Source organism: Pantherophis guttatus, chromosome 7, assembly GCF_059756535.1.
Source record: "Pantherophis guttatus breed Tessera chromosome 7, ASM5975653v1, whole genome shotgun sequence".
NCBI classification, from domain to species: Eukaryota; Metazoa; Chordata; class Lepidosauria; order Squamata; family Colubridae; genus Pantherophis; species Pantherophis guttatus.
Window position 1 is genome coordinate 22,266,777 of NC_142069.1, and position 25,512 is coordinate 22,292,288.

General features: G+C 35.5%; 1 protein-coding gene across 2 annotated transcripts in view; it reads left to right on the plus strand.

Annotated features, from left to right (window-relative positions):
- Positions 1-25,512, plus strand: part of KDM7A (lysine demethylase 7A) — a 55,107-nt gene that overhangs the window by 1,547 nt on the left and 28,048 nt on the right. The window contains exons 1-7 of one of the 2 annotated variants that reach the window (XM_034403126.3): positions 51-496; positions 16,684-16,769; positions 20,423-20,540; positions 20,935-21,095; positions 21,458-21,599; positions 23,187-23,373; positions 24,035-24,197. In XM_034403126.3, the coding sequence (XP_034259017.1) occupies position 16,769; positions 20,423-20,540; positions 20,935-21,095; positions 21,458-21,599; positions 23,187-23,373; positions 24,035-24,197 (772 nt within the window). In that variant the 5' untranslated portion in view covers positions 51-496; positions 16,684-16,768. Of the gene's footprint in view, positions 1-50; positions 497-16,683; positions 16,770-20,422; positions 20,541-20,934; positions 21,096-21,457; positions 21,600-23,186; positions 23,374-24,034; positions 24,198-25,512 lie in introns of those variants that run through there. The other variant, XM_034403124.3, reaches the window with a different exon arrangement.

The window sequence follows — 25,512 nt, forward strand, 5'->3', positions numbered from 1 at the left end:
GGAGAGGCAGCTTTTTTCGGAGAGTATTTATCCGAGGAAACCCTCGGCTGCTGTCGCGGCTTTGAGGGGAAGTGCTCTTTGATTGACAGCACGACATTTAAATACCCCCCATTTAACAAAAACAAGAGTCACGATGGAACTGGCGAGACGGTCTCATCTCCCTCTGCTGGCGGTAGGTGGGAAGTTAATTTTAAAGGGGCAGAGCCCGGAATTCGTAGGCAGCCAGAATGGGAGAGGAGGTCCTGGAGTACCTTAAAAATAAATAAATAAAAGCGACCACCGAACAGGTCTTGCAGCGGTGCTTTTTGCTCCAGTCTTTTACTGCGGTTGCATTGTTCACGCTTTTGCTACCGTTCTGACGAAGCCTCTTCCAGAATGCAGCCGGCTGCTCCTGCAGATGCGGCTTCCCCACCGGGTTATGCGTTTGTCTGCGACGGTAGGAAGGTGCAGCTCTACCATATACGTGAATGTAGCGTAATGTAGGCTTCTGAAACAGGTATGCGTGAGATGGTATTGTAAATTAATAGTTGGTGTATTGAGAAAATAAGTACAGTAACGCTTTTTTTTTTTTTAAAAAGAAGGGGTTCTTGGAGAAAATAAATCATTCTTTAGTGTTTTTCTGTAAATTCATTATGCATAATGTGATATGGTAATTGGCATATAGATTACAGATTAACAGAGTTGGAAGGGACCTTGTAGGTCATCTAGTCCAAGCCATACATCCTATATGTATCTGAATGAATACATTCGGTTGTGTACAGTTAAACTAAAATATTGCCTGCAAGTTTTAGTTAAATCAATGGAGTTTAATTCTGCATAAACATACATAGGAATGTGTTCTAAGTAACTTGTATATATTTTATTATATGCTTCCACATATGTATAATTAGTTGCTGAAATTAGAATAGCTGGCAACTAGACCAAGAAGAAAATTGCTGTTATTTCCATGCCATGTTTAAATTTATGTAATAAGGACTAATAATATTGCGTCTCTGCTAAATTTGTATTTCCAAAGGTATATAAAAACATACTGGTATTAGATGCTTATTACATTTCATGATGATTTCTTTCACTGCAGTATACTCCTATGCATATTATCTGCAAACAAGTGTAATTGTAAACTATTATTTTCAAGTTAATGTGTTTAAGTTCTCCAAAAGAGCTTATGAACCTTTCCATATATGTCATGCACTTATTGTAAATGTTTGCATTTTATGTTCATTTAATCATTTCATGTGTATATCTACAATGTCTTAAGCTGCTCTAAATTTTAACATTTTACTTAGCGCTTCAACATGCAAAATGTTAGAATTCTACCTTTATTCCTTAACTAAGATATTTTATCCTGCTTCTGCTGTGTTATCTGCAGCAGAGATAGCTGCATCTAGCCTGTATACAAGGCAGAGGAAGACATATGCCTACTTTAAAAAAATCATAGTGTATAAAGTGTATTTACATATGTAGCTATTTACAAATCTATAGATTTATTTCAGTTACATTAATTTGCAGGTGGATCCCATGGTCATTTATATAATATATTTTTCTCTGGTTACTGTGTTAAATATCTATGTATAACATGCCAATCAATTGTTGAGACTGCTTATAATCAAAAAATGTGTTGACTATTGTATTTATAGAGTTCTTATACATGCTAGTATCATGTTTAAAATGGCCCATCCAAGTGTAAATGAGTTTCGCTATTCTTGCAATACATTTATGCATAATTTGATTTGTGAGCTACCGAGAGTTTGGTTCAAGATGGGCAGCTGTATAAATATTTTAAATAAATCAGATGAATAAATAAATCATGAAGTATCAAATATTTAGTCCATAATGTAATACTGACAGAGTAATTCATCAAATCTGCAAGTATTTGAGAGTCTCACTTTAAGCAATAATTTTATCCATATCATGATCTCCATGACCCAATATTGCATCCCACCATGCTATTTTTCTAACATGCGTACTGGGCTTCAAGCATGCATGTTACTTGGTACTTAAGATAAATTCATGTGTGTACAGGTAGAAGTTTGAATTGTCTCACATACTGTAGTATTTATATATTAGATTAGATTTTTATCCCACCTTTATTACTTTAACTCAAGGCAGCAAATTTACGTAATCTTTCTTCTTCCTCTTTTCCCCACAATAATGTGAGGTGGGTTGGGCTCAGAAAGAGTGGGTGGCCCAACATTGCACAGCTGGTTTTCATACCTAAAACGGGAGTAGAACTTGCAGTCTCCTGATTTCTGGGCAAACATCTACACTAAACTGCCTCTCCATTTATTTATCCATTTGTCATTATTTATGAACTCTATTGTTTACATTGAACAATCATTTGTCTTTCTCAACATTATTCCTAGAAACATTAAATTTGGGAAATACAAATCTAGTGTCAGTTGGGAACAATGCATATCATCCATGAAGTTCCATCAGTATGCTGATGATACTCAGCTGTACATTTCCACCCCGGACCACCCCAATGATGCCCTTGATGTGATGTCCCGGTGCCTGGAGGCCGTGCGGATCTGGATGGGGAGAAACAAGCTCAGACTCAACCCCTCCAAGACCGAGTGGCTGTGGTTTCCGGCGTCCCGGTATAGTCAGCTGGTTCCATCGCTGACTATTGGGGGTGAGATCTTGGCCCCCTTAGAGAGGGCTCACAACTTGGGTGTCCTCCTGGATGCACGGCTGTCTTTAGAAGATCATGTGACGGCTGTGGCCAGCGGGTGGTTTATCAGGTTCGCCTGATTCACCAGTTGCGTCCCTTTCTGGACCGGGACGCCTTGCGCACGGTCACTCATGCCCTCGTCACTTCCTGTCTGGACTACTGTAATGCTCTCTACATGGGGCTCCCCTTGAAGAGCACTCGGAGGCTCCAACTGGTCCAGAATGCGGTCACGCGGGTGATTATGGGAGCGACACGGCGCACTCATGTAACACCTCTCCTGCATGAACTGCACTGGCTCCCGGTGGTCTTCCGGGTGCGATTCAAGATGCTGGTTACCATCTTTAAAGCGCTCCATGGCTTAGGACCTGGGTACTTACGAGATCGCCTTCTGCCACCGATAGCCTCCCACCGGCCAATACGCTCCCACAGAGAGGGACTTCTCAGGGTGCCATTGGTCAAACAATGTCGACTGGCGACCCCCAGGGGGAGAGCCTTCTCTGTGGGGGCACCTGCCCTCTGGAATGAATTGCCCCCGGAGATACGTATGATCCCTGACCTACGTACCTTTCACCATGCCCCTAAGACTTTACTGTTTCAACAGGCTGGGTTGGTTTAAGTAACAAATTTTAATGGGTGTTTTAGTTTTTTTTTTAATATAGGGCCAAATTATTTAATATGCTTTAAACTGTTTTTAAACTTTATGGATATACATGTTTTATTGTGGCTGTGCACCACCCTGAGTCCCTCGGGAGAAGGGCAGTATAAAAATTTAAATAATAAATAAATAAATAAATAAATAAATAATGCCATTCATATACATATGAAAAATTGTTTTCCTAAATGTATCTTTCACTGTTCTGTTCTTAATAGTTCTTGTTTTAAAATTTCTTTAATCATGCAATCCATTTTTGTCTTAGCCTTTTTAGATCTCTCTTAAAATTATGTGTAATTACTTTTTCTGCAATTAGCAGGTAGTCTAGATTTTTTTCTAGTAGAATTAAACTGGGACGTTTTTAATTTGGTAGGCTGCACAACTTCTTAATGTCATGTCATGTCATCTTATCAAATATATTCATTAGTTCTTTTAATTTGTTGAAGTTTATTACACATTAAATATACAGAAAATGGCAACATAAAGATTTCAGCAAGAACTTCTTGCATTTTGGGGTAGCGGAACAAAACTACTTACATAGGAGGCATAATCCACTGTATATGCCTACTTAAGTGTCAGTTATTGCAGCCTAGGTAAATTAGCACATCACTTCACCATGCAACTGAAAATGGATTCTGACAAAATAGAAGGGCTTATTAGACAGACTCTTATTCCAGAATGTGAACAGATAACCTGTCCCTATGAACTGTGACATTTGTAATCTAGCATGTGCCTTGATATATCTTTGTTGTTGGCCACAGTGCTAAGATACTTTTTTCTAGTTTGCTAGCAATGTGCTTTTCCTCAGTTGGGGTACTGTCAGGTGCAAGTAACCAGGAAGGGTTTAGTTCAAAGAACTTCAAGTTTATTACATGCTACCTATACACAATCTGATCTACTAATAATCAGGGTCAGTTGGGCCTAGATAAGAGGAATTCAAGCTGCCCAGAGTCCCTTGGGAGTTGGGCGGCATAGAAATGCGACAAAATAAATAAATAAATAAATAATAAATAAGGGGGATTGGACTTAAGTCTCTTATAAGAGTATAGAGACTCCAAACTGATGATGTGTTTGACCTCACTCTCGGGCTCAGTCTGGTCATCTCCTACAGATACCTGATGTCAGTGATCCTCCTTTAGTAATATTATGTCTGAGTAACTACAATAATAATGGTTATTGCCTTTCAAAACAGATGGCGTTTTTAGTGGCTATAAAGCTTGGTTAATAATCAGGTTATAAGGCCAGAGAGCTGTGACACTCAATTTGTTTAATCTGTACCTAACGTTTATAAGACTTTGAATGGTTTGGTGTAGATAATTGTTGAACCAATTTCATAAAAGAATGTTTTCTAGTTCTTTGGTACACTAGTATGGAAGTAGATAGCATAAACAACTTAAATAATAAAAAAGGAATAAAATATTTAACTGAATGGCATTTCCTTTTTACAGTTTGATTGGCAGATTTACTGCTCGTTTATAACACATACTAACAGAGAATACTGTGTTAACATTAATGATTCCCCAACTTGGCATTTTTGAGGTGACAATTTCCATTACTGGGCAACATGGTAGATTTAATTGAACAGGTTTGGAAGCACCACATTCAGAAAATATGGTGTTAAAATGTGTTATTCTTAAATGCACTTTGAAATTCATAGAATTTGGGAATGACTCCAAAATTCATTTGATCTTGCTATTGTGGAAAATTTAGTATTTCTACTGCCTAGTCATGTGGCCCTCTACCCTGGTAATAAACTCAGTCAATAAGTATTACAGGTAGTCCTTCACTTGCTACCATAATTGGGTTCAAAATCTCGGTCATTGAGTGAAGCAGTTGTTCAACAAGGCACCATGGGATTGCTTTGCTCAACCACCACAATCTGAGCTCTCTCAATTGTGGTCATTAAGTGAATTGTCAAATGGAGTGTCAGGGAGAGGGCAAAGAAGATTGCATGGCACTTGACAAACAGTTGTAAATGTGAACAGGTTGCTAAGTGCCTGAAATGTGGTTCTGTGACCAGGGGGCTCACAGCACAATGTTTTATGAAGTGATTATGAGCCATAAAGCACCTCTTCCAAGGCCTTTGTGACTGCGACCAGTTGTTTAGTGACCAGTCATAAGTCAAGGTGAATCTGTATCACTTTCTAAGTTAGTTGGTTCTTTCTATAGTTATTAGCTTGTATTATCAGTAAGTCCTTCCTGAAGACCATTTAAAAAATAATGTCCTATGAACAGTTTAAAATAAAATTGCTAATATACGATAGCCTTTTTATACTTGAAGGTCATTTTCATATATTTTATGCATTTTCAGTCTTTCACTTTGGACACCATTAATGAATATTGTTTATCAGCTCAGGCACAAAAAATATATAATCTACTCTATATTTTACTAGCTTATTATCTAAAATATCAGAGAAAGCTTGTTGAAATAATCATATGCCTTGCAAATTATTGACTCCTTCAAAAGACAATGAGAGAGATCTAGTGGGACATAAAAGCTTTCTTACACAATAATGTCAGTGGTTCATCTCATTTAGTGTTATGTAGATTGACTAGATCTTGAATCTCAAATACTTCAGACAGGTGCCTGCCTTGATTATATATGGAGATGCCAGAGATTGAGCCTGGAATTTTAAAATGAAAGTTTATGTTCTATTAGAGAATGGAATGCTAGTCAGTAATCTGTCTTGATTATTAAACAGCTGTACATAGTCAGATACTTTGAGTTATTCTGTGATGCCTATATATCTTTGATAGATGACAGCCCATTTTTTAAATTATATCAGGCTGTTAAACAATAGGATCTCTCAATATTATTTGTCCCTCTTCCCAGCTCCTTTGGAATTGGAGTTGACATACATATTATCTGCATTCCTGTCTCATTATTTTCCCTCTTGTATCCTTCTCAAAGTATTTCTACATTGCCTTTATGTCATCTCCACTTTTATTCTACTGAAGGTTGCAAGAAATATGTTAATTGAGAGCAATATCAATACTGGAGATATTAAAAACTCTCGTACTACTAAAAAGCTCATGCTTGTATATTGTATTCATTAAATTAAACACTATGTTTGGCTCACTTGTGAAATAGAATCATATTACTGTAAATTGAAAACATTTGATCATATTTTTCAATCAATTTACAATAAAATTTTGATTAGATGCTTTTATTTCCCATTTAGCTCATTTCCCATTTAGGACTCAAAAGGACCAGATTTCTGTACTAACATCCCCTAAAATAATAGACAAGGCTATTGTACCCAAAGTAATCTAGGCAAGGCAGTTAAATTTGTTAATTTTACCACATCTATGATATTTTATTGCCTTCGACATCAGTCCCCAACCTTTTTGGCTCTGTGAACCGGCAGCAGCAGTGGCAGCGGGGGTGGGTGGGGGGAGGATATGGTTTTGTGAGCGCAACCTAATCCCCTGCATGCACAAATAAAGCTTCGTGCGCTTGCATAGATTGGTTCCCAACAGGCCATGGACTAGTACCGATCCACAGCCCAGGGATTGGAGACCCCTGTTCTATACCACTGAAAATAATTGAGATGATATAAAAATTAATAAAACGTCGTAATGGGGTCCTTATGAAAACTACTATGAATTACATTAAATAAAGTCCCTCAATGTTGAATGGATAATCAGGAGTAATAGGCACTCCTTTCAATTGCTCTGTTAAATCATTGTTTTATTTTAATTGGTAATAAAACAATTCTTGTTCTTCTTGTTTATCTCATTCAAGGAGAGGAAAATGGTTCAGAACTAATTCTTAAAATTGCTATTTGTATTCCAAACAATTAAGGTAATTTATTTGTGGGGTCCCTGGTGCTCTCTGAGTTTGGTTGTTTTCTTGCAAACATTTCATTACCAAACTAGATAACATCAGTGCTAGTAGGGGGTGAGGTTTGTTGTCATTTTATATACTATTGGCTTGTCTTGCCAGTGTTGGTGAGCGTGGTCTTGGAGGTTCCTTGATTGGGCTGTTGTTTATTGTTATCTTGTTTGTTCAAGTTGGTAATTCCTAGATTAGGGTATTGTTTGCTTCTTGATCATTAGTCTAATGTTAATCTTGGTGTTAATCTCTGCTCATCTGGGCATTGATTGCTGGTGAGGGGCCATTTTGGCTTTTTGATTGTCTTTTTTGAAATACACACACACACACATACACACATACATACTCAGATCAATTGGCCATCAACAGGAACATAGAGAGAGACACACACAAATATTATATGTGTTTGCCTCTATATTCCTGTTGATGGCCAATTGATCTGAGTGCCAGATTTCCAGGAATTCTCTAGCATTTTTGGACATGGCTTGGTCTGGGATGCTCACAGTTTCACAGTTAAAACTATGGTTAAGTCCATCCATGTATTGGGATATTAAGAAGTTTTCATCATGTGTTGTATGAAGATGTTGTATCATGTATGGTAGTGTTAATCCTTTTCACAGCTTGTGTTGGTTAAAGAACAAATCAGTCCACAGTTCTCACATAAGGTGCACATTACCAAGCTCAAATTGTCATATTGGACCCTGATTGTTGGGGGTAATATGCCAACTCTGTAAACTGCTTAGAGAGGGCTGTAAAACACTGTGAAGTAGTATATAAGTCTAATGCTATTGCTATTATGCAAAGACTTATTCAGAAAGATAAAAGGAAGGAAAATAGAGTGATTTGCAGCAAGGTGAATGGACAATTGCACTTGGTCCTCAGGTTACAATTACAATTGGAACTGGGACTGCCATCACTATGTGATGCAGTTGTAAAATGTCATGTCACATGACTGCATCGCTTAGTGATGGCAATTCCAGCAGTCCCAATTGCCGTCATAACCCCAGGAACACATTGCTTCTTAAGTGGGAAGAGATGGGAGTCGCAGGAAAGGAGCAAGAAGATGTGCCTCTGCCATGGGGGGGGGGGGAATGCTATCGATAGATGCTAAAGAGTGCAGGTGAGCTGGCAAAGCTCGGGTAGGCCCAGGAGAGTGCAGGCAGGCACTATAGAGTGCCCGGGAGAGGGGAGTGCTATGGGATACAAGATCCCTGGGAACCTGTAGGAACAATTTATGGAAGTGTTTACACCTTCCCTGCTGGTTTCTTCATTGATGTGGCTTGAGAGAAGCTGATGGGGAAGGTTGCAAATGGTGATCATGTAACTGGGCCACTACAAATGTCGTAAGTGTGAGCCAGTTGCCAAGCCCCTGAATTGTAATCATAAGACCATGAGAATGCTGTGGCAGATGGAACTTTTGAGGACCAGTACTGTACTTACCTTTTTGAATCTGTGAATACAGAATGGAAGGAGAGTCTAATCATTGTACCTCTTAACAAAGCTTTGATCCTAACTTTTATTTTTTTATTTTTTTGTGGACATAATGATATTTTTTACCTAATTTGTACTTCTCAATATAAGGTTTATTATTATTATTATTATTATTATTATTATTATTATTATTATTATTGCATTATTATACAAAGCAGGAAAGAGAAAAAATTTGAAAAATCGAAAAAACATGAACAAGCAGAGAAAAGGAAACAACAAAACGTATTGGGTATTAAAATAACCTTAGTTTTTAAACATATCATTAAATCTTCACCACATGAACTAATATTGATCAATCTTTCTATTACATCAATAGAGACCCTGTTTATAAATAGAAAATGATCACGTATCATTGATCCAGGGCTGTAAAATTGGACCACACTATTTTTTCAACACTGGTAAACATTTTTCTTTGCTGCGGGCCACTCTCGGTAAATAATGTAGAAATTTTAAAAGTTGCTAATGCATTTGGATCAAACTGTAAAATCAAGAGATAATTTAATTGAATATACTCCACTTTTTCATTTTAGATAACCCAAATTCATTTTGTAGGAACTCAAATGTTTAAAAACTAGATTAATGATAACTGATCTAAGATATTAATAACTCTATTATAGGAAACATGAACTACACAATGTTCCATTAGTACAAAGTGATTCTTTCTCTGTTTCCTAACTGACAATTTCCTTGAGTTTGTATTGAATGAGCAAGGTAAAGCATTAGAATCTTCTCTGATAATTTTCAGTATGCTTGTGCTCTGATCTTTTATTTCCTTCTTAGCTTTTTATTGTCTCTTCTGAATGCTGTGTAAAGGTGGTTTATATCTGATTTGAGTTTGTTCAGATTCTGTAATTTTGATCTGAAATAACTGGAACACATCCTCTCCAGCAGCCTGCACCCAGATTAACAGGGATTAACACCAGGCAAACGATCAAGCAGGAAACAATATTGTAATCAAGCAACTATCAAGCAGAAAGAACTACCAAGCAAGGCAAAGATAAATAAAGTGTTCTCGAGCTAACAACTAGATGACAGCAAAGAAATACAATCCTTCCATCCCTCCACCATCTCATCTCAATTGTCAGTACCTATCTTTCCATTTCCCCCCCACCCCCAGCCATCCCAACTGATGAAGCTTTTTGGACGGGGAGCAAAATGTTTTGTTCTTCTTTTTCCTTAAGGGAAAAACAGTCCAGTTGCTTTTGAAAAAGCACCTTTGAGACAACTATGACCTGGATGCCAGCCTGCCTGGGCTCCCTAGTACCTGCCCACAACCTCCCCACGCACAGTCTGCCCTGCTCCTTGCCTGGGACTACTCCCTTCTCTTCCTGCTTAATGAGCTACATGTGGTCGTGGGGTTATATGATGGCAATCGTGACTGCTAGGATTGCCACAATGCAATCACATGATGTCACACTTAACATCCTCATCGTCTAGTTGGGACCTTATTTTAATCTAGCAAGACTCTTACATACTTGCATTTTGTGCTTCCAATACTTTAACATTCATATAAAAAGCAACAGTAGCTGTGAAAACTAAAAGGAAAGCACATCTTAATCCATAGAAACAGTACCCCCATTTATGCTAACTGAAGTTATAGTTATGGCAAAATAAGTTTCAAATGTTCAAAAGTTTCAAAAGTTTCAATGAAGTAACAAAGAACCTTTAAGTATGCAGATAGAGTCACATTAGGTTATAATAGAGATTGCATTAGCAGCCCTTCCAAAATCTGCAGGAAAAGTAAAAGCAAGTAAGTTTTTGTAAATTCTCAGGTTTGGAAAGAGATATTCCACCTATTTCCTTCTTACCTGTTCCCTTGTTTAGTGTATCAAAAAAAGTCTGTTAGCTCACTATAAGGAAAATATTTTTTGTTGTTTAAATAAAAGAGTTTAATGTAGCATCTGGTTTATTTTATATGGAAGATAGTTCACCAAAGCTTGACAGTTCACTTGGGTTCAATCCTGTCCTTTAAATTTATATTCAACTGAGCAGTTTTGCCCTTTCTGATTTATTCCCAACATCTGCATGTGATGCTTTAAATGTAGTCACTTGGTGGTGCTGTAGTAAATATGTTTCCACTTAAACATTATTTCCGTTCCCTATATATTGTACAATACTATTCCAAAAATGGTCCAGTGTTCTTTATTTCAAGCTCTAATTAAAGGCAAACTGAATTTGCTTTCAAAGTTCTGGGCATTATCTGAGCTACTCTTTAGCAAACAACATTCAGAAAGTGATCACTGAGATATACTGTATTGTCAGTATAGCAGATTGTCTCAGTTTGATCTTGTTTGAGAGATTCTCAATAACCATTTGGGCTAATACAGTTTTAGAATGCTGCATTGTGTGAAGTTGTGTTATAAAATATGTAATAGCGAAACTATTGCTTTGATGGGTGAAGTATAACTATTTTAATGATTAAAAAACTGCCCAGGATAAATATGGATTATATATATATAATTTACACTGAATATAATCCATATCTATCTATCTATCTATCTATCTATCTATCTATCTATCTATCTCTATATATCTTTTGCATGCTCAATGTAAACTAGCTATTTTTATAACAATAAACTTACCAGCAAATCCCAAGTCACAGTTTAATTTTTTCTGTCTCAAGCATAAAATTTAGAAAAAGTTTCAAATAGAAATGAAATTGGATGTATTCTTTTATTTTAATTAAAGCGTTAATTTGGCCATCTCTGCTAGTTTCATCATTTGACCCAGCCATCTTCCATTGTGGGAATTAGGGTATTTTTCCAAATTTGCACAAACAGTATTCTTGTTGCTGCCAACATGTATAACAACAAAGTTCCAGATTTTTTTTTCAAGTTCCTTATCCATTAACCCTAGAAGAAAAGTCTCTAGTTTGATTTTTATAATCATTTTGAGAATTTCTATATTAAAATATGAATCTTACCCAAGTATCCCTTTGCTTTATTAGAAGTCCATCAAACATGGTAAAAATTTCTTCTTTACATTTACATTTCCAACATACAGTTGAAATACCTGTATACATTTTTGATAAATAATTAAGTGTTAAATACCAACAGAGCTTCATTTTATAAAAATTATTGTAAATTATATTCAGTGTAAATTTTAAACCTTTCAACCATGTTTTCTTATTGTTCAAGTATTATACCCAAAGAATCATTGAATCATACAGTGCTTGACATACTATATTTCATTTTTTAAAAAATCCCTTTGCCCCAGAGGTGGGCTTCACATAATTTAACAACCGGTTTGCCTAGTGCAGAACCGAAAATGTGAGTTTGCGTGCGGCTTCAAACACTCAGCATTTTCATGCGCGTGGCTTTCAGCACACAGCCGCGGTGAGTAGAGTGGGTGAGGCACGTAAATCAGCTGGGCTTCATGGGTGGGGCAAGTGAGCCAGAGAGTGGGACCAGACGGGATAGTACCAGTGTGAGAGGGGGGCGGGCCCAGCTGGTGGTTGGAACTACTACCGGTACGGGCGAACAGGTCTGAACCGGCAGGAGCCCACCTCTGCTTTGCCCACATCATGTTTCATTGTCAGGCACTTTTGATGTAACATAAAAGCCTCAAATGAATTTGGGTTCATAGCAATTGTTTTCCTAGATTAGGTCCTGAAAGAGATATTCATTTATTTATTGGAGAAATGTGTACACTGCACAATATTAAAACTAGGCAATTTATAGTACAGTATGGAATCATAACAACTCAATAGTAGATATAGATAATAGGTGTAATTAGTATATATTTTCTAGATTTAGCAGTGGTAGCATTGAATTGGCTATCTGTCTTTCTGCTTAGTAGCTTGAACTTTCCTTCAGCTGAAATTGGTGATATTGATATTGGTGAATTACCACTTTCAAACTACTTCAATTGTTCAACACAAATTAGTATATCTATTTCAAACAGTTTACTATGCCTGTAATGTGATTCTGTACATGTATTGAAGATTTGTAGTTTTTAATTCCTAGGGTAATTCACATTTTTATGATTTATGGGGTTTATCTACATATGTTCTTCAGGAAGCGCAGTCAAGGGGTTTTGGTCTTTGCAAAAACCATATATCAGATAAATATGTACAAACATCCCCCCTACCTCAATAAAAGTAATAATTTCATGGAGAGAAGAGTTGGGCAAGAAATAGATTATTTAATAAATGTTCTTTCACATTATACTTTCCTGACCAAAATTTACTTTTATCAGTACTCAGATAATTTTTTCATCTTATCCCAGTATCTAGAGGCTCTGAGATTCTGGATCAGAAACAGAAGGCTTCAGCTGAACCTTGACAAGGCTGGATGATTCTGGATTTCGAGGCCCACTGGTTCCAGGACTATACCATCTTAGTTTGTTTATTTGTTTATTTCATATGGTGTAACAGAATACAGTGTTAGTGTATAATTCACAAAAACAGCATATAAAAGGTGTATGAAAATATAAAACCAATAGAGTGAATTATTTTAAAATGCACAATAAAAATGATGAATAAAATTAAATTATGTATGAGCAGTTACTAGAATGGCTAAACTTATGGCCGAATATCTAGATAGATATGCACTGGATAGCACTGCCTTCTAGATGATGTAGTTCTTGAAGGGATCAATATAATGAAACGTTTGTGGGTTGTTCCCACAGTTACAGTTAGTCAAACCAGCTCCCATTTGTATTTCCAATGTTGGTACCTGCCATGGTTAGTTTGGATCTGGTTGTCCAGTTTTTCCTTGGAGGATCAAAGCTGGAGAGTCATTGTACTGGATCAGACACAAATAGATCTGGGTTAGAAGTTACCCATTCCTGGTGCCATGCCTTCTCTGACTAACTGTTGTAGACATTTCCACCACAGGTTCCAAGATTGAAGTCTTGAGTATTTGATTGTGACAGTCATTGTGTCTAGGTAGTAATTGATTTGCCTTGCATTTCTGCCACTCCCTGTTTAAGGCTGATTTTCTTCTAAGGTGTGGGGTTGGTGTGTTAGATAGTAATGGTAGCCATTTGGAAGGTGTCAATTCAATAGTTCCTGATATTAGCCTTATAGTATGATTAAGTTGGGTGTCCATTGCTTTTGTATGAACACTTTTTAATAATCCAGGGTTACGGTAATATTCAACCACCGAATATATCAAAGCAAGAACTGATATCCTACAAGCTGTAACACTTGCAGGTGCCAGAAAATATAAGTAGGATATTGTTCCTGGTTTTTATTTTATCCATTGTTTTTCTTAAGTGTTCCCTATAGGTTAAGGACTAGTCAAGGGTCACTCCTAAATACTTTGAATTAAGATTAAACTTCAGCAGCTGGGTCCTACATTCCACTTTTGGTGTATAGTTAGCTTGTCTGTTGTTCAAGTGAAAACATGCAACTTTGGTTTTGTTAGTGTTGTGTTTCAGCCTCTGGATTTCAAAAAACTTAACCATTTTTTAAAAAATCATTTTTGAGGGCTTTTTCAGAAGTATTAAAGTCTTCAGATTGTTTTATCAACATGATGTCATCAACATATATAAACTTTCTTGCAACAATACCTGGTAGATTGATGTGTATATATTAAAAATAGTGGGGCCAGCATAGAACGTTGTGGCAAGCCATCATTTAACCTATACTTCTGGCTAATTTGACCATTTAGATGTACTTCAATGCATCTGTTTGAAAGCATACTGTTGAGTAGAATAGCTCTTTTCTTACAAGGCACAATGCATAAACATTTTAGAATCATCCCTTCTCCCCACACTGTATGGTAGGCCAATGGTAGGTTGATGAACATGGTGACAGATTTTTTTGTCTTTGCTGAAATACATTTTCTACTTGGGAGGTTAGTGATAATACCTGATCGCAGCAATTTCTTTTTGATCCATCCTGTTTTACAGCTATATGTTTCTCGGCTGGGAGTTTTAATTCTGTTTAAGATGAGTAATTTGTAAGAAATGTTTAAGAGTGCTATAGGTCTAAAATCTTCTGCAGATTTCCCCTCTTTACTAGGTTTAATGATGGCTACAATTTTACTACATTTTACTGCTGGATGAGGTTACACTGCTCTAGACAGACCTGGTGCCCAATCTGGGGATCCTCCTATACTCACAACTCCTGCTGATTGAACAGTTGGCAGTCATGGCTAGAAGGGCATTTGCACAGCTTTGTCTTGTGTACCGATTGCACCTGCTCTTGAATGGGCAGGCCCTACTCATGATTACTCATGCCCTAGTCACCTCCAGATTGGACTATTGCAATGTGTTCTACATGGGTTGCACTTGAAGAACTTCAGTGTTGTGGGCACCTACAATGTTGGTGGGGTAGTTACATGTACTCCTACAACAGTGCACATTACATCTCTGCTCTGTGATCTGCACTGGTTGTCCAATTCAAGGTGTTTTTTTTTTTACCTTTAAAGCTTTTCAGAGCATTTCATGGGCTATTTAAGAGAGAGCCTCTCCCCAGTTAAATCAGCCTGCCCCAATAGATCTGCCAGAGAAGGCGTTTATTTGTTAAATTTATTGATTAAATTTATTTGTCACCCATCTCAACCATAAGGTGACTCTGGGTGGATACTATATCAGCTATGTTTGGTGGGTCCAGGAGATGTGCCTTCTCTGTCATTGGCCTGCCTTATGGAACATTCTTCCCACCGAAATTAAACATAATTATGCAAGCAGGAGGGGATAGGAGGAAGGAAGGAAAATCTTTCAAATTTATCTTAGCACCTAAGGAAAATCTTAGTTCTGAAGACTAGAAATTTAAATTTCTAGCCTTTAAATTTAAAGAATATTGATTTATTTATCAAACTGGTATTGAATTTCACTAATAGACTACTGCTGTGATTGGTGGATAGTTTTGATACATGTTTCGATTCATGGATTTATCCATTTTTCAAAACTTCCTCTAGCCTTTGCTTTCCTCTGCCCTGTGGGGGATTACTGGAAGGCTCCTTGATGCTCTTTGACCTTGGTTGTTTGCAGACATTTCATTACCCAATTAGGTAATATCAGTGCTAGTAAGTGTGGGGTTTGCTTCTTCCTTACATACAGTAGCTTGCCCTGCCAGTTGTTGATGGAGATGTGGTTTTCTCCTTGGTAGTTCCTTGATTAGGATATTGTTTGATGTTGATGTCTGATGTTAATCCCCCCTTATCTGGGTGTAGGCTGCTGCAGATACTGTGTTCTGGTCTTTTTGTTTCCTTCTTTGTTTTTTAATTGTTCATTTGTAGTAGGTAAACATGGTTTATCTCTATGTGTCTATTAATGGCTGATTTGTCTGAATGTCAAACTTCCAGAAATTCCTTTGTGTTTTTGATTTAGCTTGGTCTAGGATGCTCAAAATTTCAAATTGAAACAGTGGATGAATCTATCATGTATTGCAGGATAAAGACTTTTCATCGTGTCTTCTGACTGCTAGTTGTGTTCATGATTGTGCTCTGCTAGTGCTCTGCCTATCTGTCCTGCATAGTGGCTGTTAACATCCTTACATTGTATGTTCTGTTGACATTTGACTCTGTAATTTTCCTGTTTTTTTTATTCTTGGGCTGCTAGTTCTTTTGGTTTACTTAAGATATTTAATTAAGTAAAACTAAGTAAAGTTTCAAGTTTAAGAAAAAACGAAAGGACAAATCTACACCTGTACTAACACTGACAGGGCAAGTTACTGTATATAAATAGGGAACAAACCCCACGCTGAAGAGCACTGATGATGTTACCTAGTTGGGTAAGGAAATGTCTGCAAGCAAACAACCAAGGTCAGAGAGCAGCAAGGACTTGGTAGTTCAACCCTGAGCTACATATATTCTTATATAAATAACTGGGTTACTATAGGAGTTTTGGCAGTGTTCCTGCATTACTTCCACATGACTGATCATATTTTTTAAAAAATACAATCTCCTCGAAGTCCATTGGATTTAAAACATATTGTAAAAATCCCACTCTACAAGGCCAGACTGTGAGATAGTGATCTTCCTCAAATCCTCATTTGAGCTAATTAGTGAAATTATATTTCAACTTCTGGAAGGCTGATACTAAAATAAAGTTCCTGAAATTTGTTTGTTCTCTTTTTTTTAGTTGTGTCAGAGTAGAAGAGCACCATGCTGTTGATATTGACCTTTACCACTGTCCCAATTGTGCAATTCTACATGGACCCTCCTTAAGTAAGTGATGAATTTTAAAGCATTTTGCACAATTTAGCTTATTTTTATAGCTGATGATATCATGGCTATCCTTGATAATTATGCAATGTCATTTTGAAGTTATATTTCAATGTGGTTTATACTCTGATTTTACCTTTAACTGTTTGCATCATTAACAAAGAGATATGCATTTGTCCCCTTTGGAATCTGCTGTATCTATTGGTTACTGCAAGAGATTAAGCTGTATAATGTATAATAGCAATAGCACTTAGAGTTAATATACCACTTCATAGTGATTTACAGCCCTCTCTAAGCGGTTTACAGAGTCAGCATATTGTCCCCAACACTCTGGGTCCTCATTTTACCAACCTCGGAAGGATGGAAGGTTGATTCAACCTTGAGCCGGTGAGGATCGAACTGCTGGCAGTCAGTAAAATTAGCCTTTAATGCTGCATTCTAACCACTGCGTCATCACTGCAATAACATACTTGGGAAACATTCCACAATATATTTGGTCAAATATTTCTAAATGTATAGATGTAGTTTCAGTAGATAAAACCTAGTATTAATCTTAAACTCTGAAAATAAAGTGGAAGATACTTTACCAGAATGCTTGAGCTAAACAAGAGATAAGTTCTTCAGATCACTTGATTTCTAAAACTAATAGTTTTTTTAAAGACTAGAGAGATTATGTTGAATATGATTTATCTACAACATTTGCTTAGCAGAATACATAATTAAAGCATGTAACTAAAAATATGGCCATTGCTGCAACACTGTGATCATGTGATTTGCATGCATGGCAACCAACTTGTGCTTATGATGGTTTGTGACTTCCCCTGCTGGTTTCCCACAGGCAGTCAATGGGGAAGCTGGCAGGTAAGGTCATAAATTGCTACTGCTCTTGTTGCGGCCCGCTCATAATGTTCAAAACAGTCAGAAATGCATCACATCAGAAAAATAAAGGAAGTTTCTTTAAACATGATTTTCCAAATAGTTGTAAGCTTATTTCAGATAAGCTTACAACAATTTTGCTGTCCTCCTTTGTTATACTCCTGCAATCCAGCAGCTATTGTCATTGTCTACACTTCAAAACAATAATGTAGCCAAGGGTTTTTTGTAGGCTGAATAGTATCTTATCAATATTTAAGTAATAAAAATTAGAGTTTTTCTTCTTATTTCTTAAGTGACTTGTTTGGTCAGATAACTGGTTTTCTTCTGGGATTCAAGCCAAGTGAACTGTCTTTTGTTCCTTTTTCTTTGTTCATCTTTCTGTTAAATACAAGGAGACTGGAAGGATAAAATCAAAGATAATTACATTTTTTCTTTTACTACCCCTACTTCAAATGCACAACTAAAATTCAGAAGCAGTTTTTTTTTAAAAAAGCACAGTTTGATTTTTGTCAAACAACAACACATTTTATAATCTCTCCACCTCCTCCCCCAAAGTGCCCTAGTTTTTATCATTGTCCATCTGAAGATGTGACAGTCATGTATACTGCCACTTAAGAAGCTGATTTTTAATTGCAATCCTCCTCCTCCTCCCCCCCCCTCCTCCTCCTCTCTCCTTTCAACCTACTTATTGCTCTGGCCATAAAAATATTACAGTTTACCTACTTTATCTTGATAATACCTTGGTATGGAATATGAAGGAATACATATAAGACTGCTTAACGGCAAAATCAAATTACTTTTTTTTTTTGAAAATCTTCATAGAAATTATCTTTATATGCTGTATAAAGTAAATTTGCCATTGTAGACTTCACAAGGGTAGCTCCCTGATGCCAAAAGTAATTTGGGAATCACTCACCCAGTTTTTGAGTTTACAGAAAAAAATATTCTAGGCAAAAGAAACTGATCCATCCAGTTTGAGATCCATTATTTTGAAAGTGTGACATGCTACCATTGAATCCTTAATGTAGTCCTTGGCATGGAAATGGCTTGTGTCCCCATAAATGATATTTACTTTAAGTGCACCTCTAAACTATGACTCTTTTCTCTTACCACTTTATCCAAAATAAGCACTCTTCCAAATTCAAGGAAATTGTATATTCAGTATAATGTAACTTCTCAAAATCCAGTCTCATTTCATTGATTTCCATCTGGCCCATGCTACACAGTTTCTGTTTGGAAGATTCAGGGAAATACAGTTTGATATTGTTAGCAAACTAATGAAATAAACACTTCACTTTCATATATCTGTTAACAATGCTTGGGACAGAAGAATTCAAACCTACTAGACTCTGCAGCAATAGTAATTTAGTTTATTAGTTTGATGTTGAAATGGTGCTTATTAAATCCACTCAAATATTTTTAGTGTAAATATTGAGCACCTTGTACAAAGTAATCATTTACCTTTTAATATATACTTTTGTATGCTGTGATTATTTGTGGCTGTTAATATATATTTTTAGCTGGGATCGGTTAACTCAGAGGCTTTGTCTTACATTTTCTATAACTCAGCTGCCTGCCTAAAAAACTGTCAGATGCCATTGGCTATTAACTAAAGTGGTGGTTGAATTTGAAGAAACGGTTGTATACATTTGGATAAAATGATATGTTTAGTTGACATACAAATATGCATACCGAAGATTGGTAAATACAACATGGATACCACAGGGCTATGCCTAAATGTTTCTTTTGCAGCTGCTATTGAATATAAACTGTTTGAGTTCTTGAAGGTGTGGCATACATCCCCATCTGTTGTGATATGCAGAAAATCCTGCAGTTCCCATGGCAAGCTGTTAAATAAATTGGTTTATATTATGAGGACAACTTTAATTTGAAAATATTGAAAACAGTTTTCAGCGCAGACAATCTTGTAATATTGGTCTTTTATAGACATATCCAGGCAAATGTAAATCTTTTACTGCTAGGTTCATTGACAAAATTGTAGCAATAGAATTTATTGGTTCGGAAATAATGGATGCTTTAGTGAGCAAGAAACATCTAGGTGGAAATGTTCAAAGCCTACAGCTACATGTTACCATACCGAATATCTTGCACGAACACAGCAGACTGCAAATGATTAAAAGTGTATCTCTGGAATATATTCCGTTTGGCATGATACTGAATCTTGTCGTTTAACAATTTTTTATGTATTATAAAGTTTCAATTTAGGATGTTGATATAACTGCAGTCTTTTGTATGAAGCTGTTCACAGTTTTTCTTATATCTTTAAAAATATTTCCTTTAATTCTGCATGAAGAAAAATAAAGATTTTAATAATATTTTGTTGGTGGCAGGACCAGATCTGAAATTCATTTACATTTGCTGAGAGGAAATAGGGAGCCTAATTCAAATCCCTATTCAACAAGAAATATTCTCTCAGTGACCTTGAGCCAATTATATGTGCTAAAATTAACATCTTGGGGATAGTTAGAAAATAACAGAGTGACTCATCTGACTACAGTATATTGAAGAAAGGGTAGAATGTACATTTATATTATGTGTCATGGTAATGCCCTTATTCTCCAAAAACTTTACTGTAGTGTACTGTACATTTTGCTCTTTCCTCATTCTTTTCCCTTTCCAATGAGATCCTAGCAAAAACCCTGAGAAATTCATTACTAATAGAGAAATAGTTTTGACTAAGGCTCCTGGAAAATTTCATAGCTAAATGGGATTTGATTCTCTCCTATCTTAAATTGACGGTTACATTTTTCACCATGTAGTGAAGAAGAGGAGGAACTGGCACAGACATGACTATACAGAATATGATGATGGTTCAAAACCAGTTCAAGCTGGAACCCGAACATTTGTTAAACAGTTACGTGCCCGTTCATTCCCAAGGTAAGATCAGTTGCATTTGAAAATTCAAAAGTATATATAGTTGTTTCAAATAGTGATTCTGAACTCATGCTTTTAACTATATAACTCTAGAGGATATGAGTCTCAACAGGATTTCAGTGTTTTATTTGTGTAAGTTAAAACTAGATATCCAATAATACTAAAAACATTCTGGAAGAATTGTTTCAGTGCCACATGTTAACATTATGATCAGTTAAAGCAATTTGCTGAAAATGATCAGATATAATAAATGTTGGGAGAACAGAAACTTTATAGTTCACTTCAAAAAAAATTCTACTGCTGGAACATTCACTCATTGTTTGAATGAGGAATGACACAAAGTTTTTAAAAATTCTGCTTCTATTTTAAAAATAATATACATGTATTTCCTTTTTAGTGCTGATGAAATCATTTTGAAAATGCATGGAAGCCAATTGACGCAAAGATACCTGGAAAAGCATGGGTTTGATGTTCCCATTATGGTACCTAAATTAGATGGCTTAGGTCTCAGGCTCCCACTTTCTACGTTTTCTGTTCTAGATGTGGAACATTATGTAGGTATGGACTGTTGGTTCAAACACAAAAGGGCAAGGAAAAGTAAATGGGTTTAAATATTCTTTTCCTGAAATATTTTATGGTTGTGACATTTTCTGAGAATGCTTGAAGATGAATTCTCCAAAGCTTTGGTTTCAGTTGTAAGCTTTAAATATCATGTCTTGAGATTAATCTAACCTGAATGAATGGAATACTCAAAACATTAATGGTTCACTTAGCTATATTTTCTCTTTAACAGTTTCAGGATTTTCAGAAAAAATAGATACATAAGCATAAATTACTATATTCCCATAATCCTGAGATGTAATTTCTACAGACCTTTGTTGACTGGTTTATGCAGTGATTTAAATGTTCCATTTTTACAGGTGGTGATAAAGTGATTGATGTTATTGATGTGGCAAGACAAGCAGATAGCAAAATGAAGCTCCATAATTACATTAAGTATTTTACAAACCCTGAGAGACCAAAAGTATTAAATGTGATAAGCCTTGAATTTTCAGACACAAAGTAAGTATACAATTTTCATATATGTATAAAATGCTTATATTTTAAACTGTAGTATATAACAATAATTGCAGATTTTCTGAATATTTGCAATAATGAAATATGAAGTTGAAAGGTGGAATATGACAATTTGGAGAGAAGTGTAAATAATTGATTATGATGTATACTTAACGCTTGGGGTTACCCTAAATAATTTAGGTTAAAAGGATGAATAAATGTAATTGCTTTTTCTTTGGAAAGGGCTTATCTACATATTTTTCTTATACGTTTAATGCAGGGGTGAAATCCAGGTTCTGGAGAACCGGTAGCGGAAATTTTGAGTAGTTTGGACAACTGGCAAATACCACCTCTGGCTGGCCCAAGAGTGGGGTGGGAATGGATATTTTGCAATATCTTTCCCCCAGGAGTTGGGTGGGAATGGAGATTTTGCAGTATCCTTCCCCTGCCATGCCCACCAAGCCACACCCACAGAACCAGTAGTAAAAAAATTTGGATTTCACCACTGGTTTAATGGTCTGCGAATGCTGGGAAGAGAGACAACCTAGGAAATAATCAGATAAGAGAGGCAGGAACCTCCAGTAGCTTAAAGGTCAGAGAAAGAAACTTAGAAAAGATATTTCCTCATGGATGAAACAGTTAAAAGAGGTGGCGGGAACTTTTGTACTTTCAGACTCGCAGCTTTAGAATAAAGTAAAATTCAGTTCATTTAGTTGTGTTTCCTATCTAGATTATCTGAGAGGGCTAACAAATATATGCAAGACAAATAAAAATATTTTTAAAATGTTTGTGACAGCTTATGTTATTTTAAAAAATATCCTTTATTTTTTAATTAAAAAATGAAAATGATGCCTGGGTTTATGTATCTAAACCAAATCTATTAGCAAATGCTAAATGCTAAACACATTGTATTTAATATTGTAGTTCTGCATAGAGATCAACCTGTGTGGGATATTCTATATTTTAGAATGATAGTCCATTAAAGCTGTAATTTCATACTATTGCATGACTTCTAATTATTTAATTTATGAATTGAGGCTCATGATATAACTCTTTCTAAAATCCTAGCATCCCGAAAAAATATTTCTTATCATGCAATAGGGTAGTGATCTTCCCAATTTGAAACTACATATGCAAACATACATATAGTCATAACCATATTCTTATGAATCAGTTATTTAAAATATACAAAAATACTTGATTGAATTAACCACTAATTTCTTTTTGAACATTTTGACCAGTAAGAAAAACAGTTCTAATTTGATATAAGGGACAATTAATTTTGCTATATAACCATTATATTGTGTTGATATATATAAAAATTTAAAATTTGGATTTAGATGAAAACTTTCTACTTTTTCTTCATTCAAATCTCATTATAGTCCATATAAGTTCCACTCCAGAGAATGTGTAACATAATTAAATAAGTTATGTAATGGACTAATTCTCTATCTTCGGTGTTAACTATTCAATCTAAATAACAGTATGAATCAAAATATTACTAGAGAGAAAGGATTTTTCATATTTGCATATATTAAGAAATCCTTAATCATATTCTTATTCAAATTGCATTCCCTGTTTTGAATTTTAAAGGATGTCTGAGTTAGTGGAAGTTCCTGAAATTGCCAGAAAACTTTCATGGGTTGAAAATTACTGGCCAGATGACTCAGTCTTCCCTAAGCCTTTTGTTCAGAAGTACTGCTTAATGGGAGTTCAAGATAGCTACACAGATTTTCATATTGATTTTGGGGGCACTTCTGTTTGGTATCATGTTCTTTGGGTAAGAAAACTTTAATTTCTTTAATATGCAAATGTACTGTATTCATTTTTTAAAATTTTGAATGTTTTCTTTTACATATCACACTGAAACCACTTCTTCAGTAAAAGGAAAAAAGATTTGTCACATATATATATTTAAACCTTTTAAAAATTGGAGCAGACATTTCTAAAATTCTGTTTTCACTTTGTCATTACGGGGTACTAACTGTAGATTAATGAGAAAAAAATGAATTTCAACAACTGTAGAATTAGGTTCTGCAGCATAACAAAATTGACAAAAGTGAAGGGTCAATATTTTCTGAATGTGCTCTCGCTCTCTCTCTCTCTCTCTCTCTCTCTCTCTCTCTCTCTCTCTCTCTCTCGTGTGTGTGTGTGTGTGTATGAATAATGATTGGAAAAATAATACATGTTTCTCACTTATTTAATGCTTGTTTTGCTATCCACAAAGAAAATTGCATAAATTTCTGATTTTGTTTAACCAACTGGTTAGATTTGAGAATTTTTCTCCCATTCTATCATTTTTTTCTAACTCCAATAATTTCCTTTTAAATAGCAATACAATTCTATACTTTCATTATGTTGTAGTCCTATGTGATATTAATGGTGGTAATACAAAATTGTCAAAGATGTACAACATGTAATGAAATGTCTTCTGTGCATAGGGTGAAAAGATTTTCTACTTGATCAAACCTACTAATGATAATCTGGCAATTTATGAATCCTGGAGTTCATCTGTTACCCAGAGTGAAGTGTATTTTGGAGATAAAGTTGACAAATGTTATAAATGTGTTGTGAAGCAAGGACATACCTTATTTGTTCCAACAGGTAAAAAGTTATTTCCCTGTCCATTAACATATTGATGTATTGGAGCTTGGTAACTAATGTTCAGAAAATTTTTAATTCAGTTTAGTAGTTAAGTTTTAATTTAGGAGATGGAGATAGAAGTTGAGACAGGTAAAGAATTTGAAAAAGAGTTACAAGATAACTAAAGTATGATCTATTTGTATATTGTATATTTCCTACCACATTTTCAATAATTGTGTATTAAAACCGGTGGAAGAATTTCAACACTGCTATTTGTTACTCCATATTCTATTAATGTATACAGTAATTATATTTATTGTAATGTCACCTTCGGTGATATAGGTAGGATATAAGTTTCAGAAATAAATAAAATAACATTTTTAAAAAAAAATATATTTATTGATTTAATTATTCAAATATATAGGGAGAAATTATTAATTCTTCAAGTTAGTATAATCATTGATAATATGATAGGGCATTTGTTGTATTGAATTTAATTGCCAGTTCAGTTCCAGATTTGATTTGTAATACTGTTTGGTAGATTCTTCAGAAAAAAGTTGATCTTTGAAAATTTGTGGATATAATGGAGATTAAATCTCATACATGTCACCTAATATTACAGGTTATTTTTCAACAGGAAATCTGTCTAATACAGCAGAGATCTCCAACCTTGGCAACTATAAGACTTGAGGACTTTAACTCCCAGAAATCCCAAGCCAGCCATGCTGGGGAATTCTGGGATTTGAAATCCACAAGTATTAAAGTTGCCAAGGTTGGAGACCTCTGCTGTATTAGACAGATTTCCTGTTGAAAAGTAACCTCTAATACTAGTAACACATATAGAGCAAAAAGCAGCTAAGGTTAATGAAACAAAATAGAGGTAGTCCTCAATTTATGACCACAATTGGGACCAGAATTTCCATTGCTAAGCGAGGTGATTGTTAAGTGAGTTGACCCCTGTCTCCAACCTTGGCAACTCCAATCTTGGGAGTTGAAGTCCACAACACTTGAAGTCACCAAAGTTGGAGATCCCTATCATACGGGATAAAATATTTTTAACTGTATAAGCAAGGAGATTTATGTAAGGATACAAATTGATGAGATATTTCAGTTATATTTGGTAGTCCAAAGGCTTTTTTTAAAGTTTTGAGATAAAACTACATAGAAAAATGAAATTTGGCTTTCAAACTGATACTTCAGTTATGGCAGGAAGAGTTGTTTATTTATTTACGTTACATGTTTATCCCACCTTTATTACTTTATAAGTAACTCAAGATGGCAAACATAACGAATATTCCTTCCTCCTATTTTTCCCACTATAACAACCCTGTGAAGT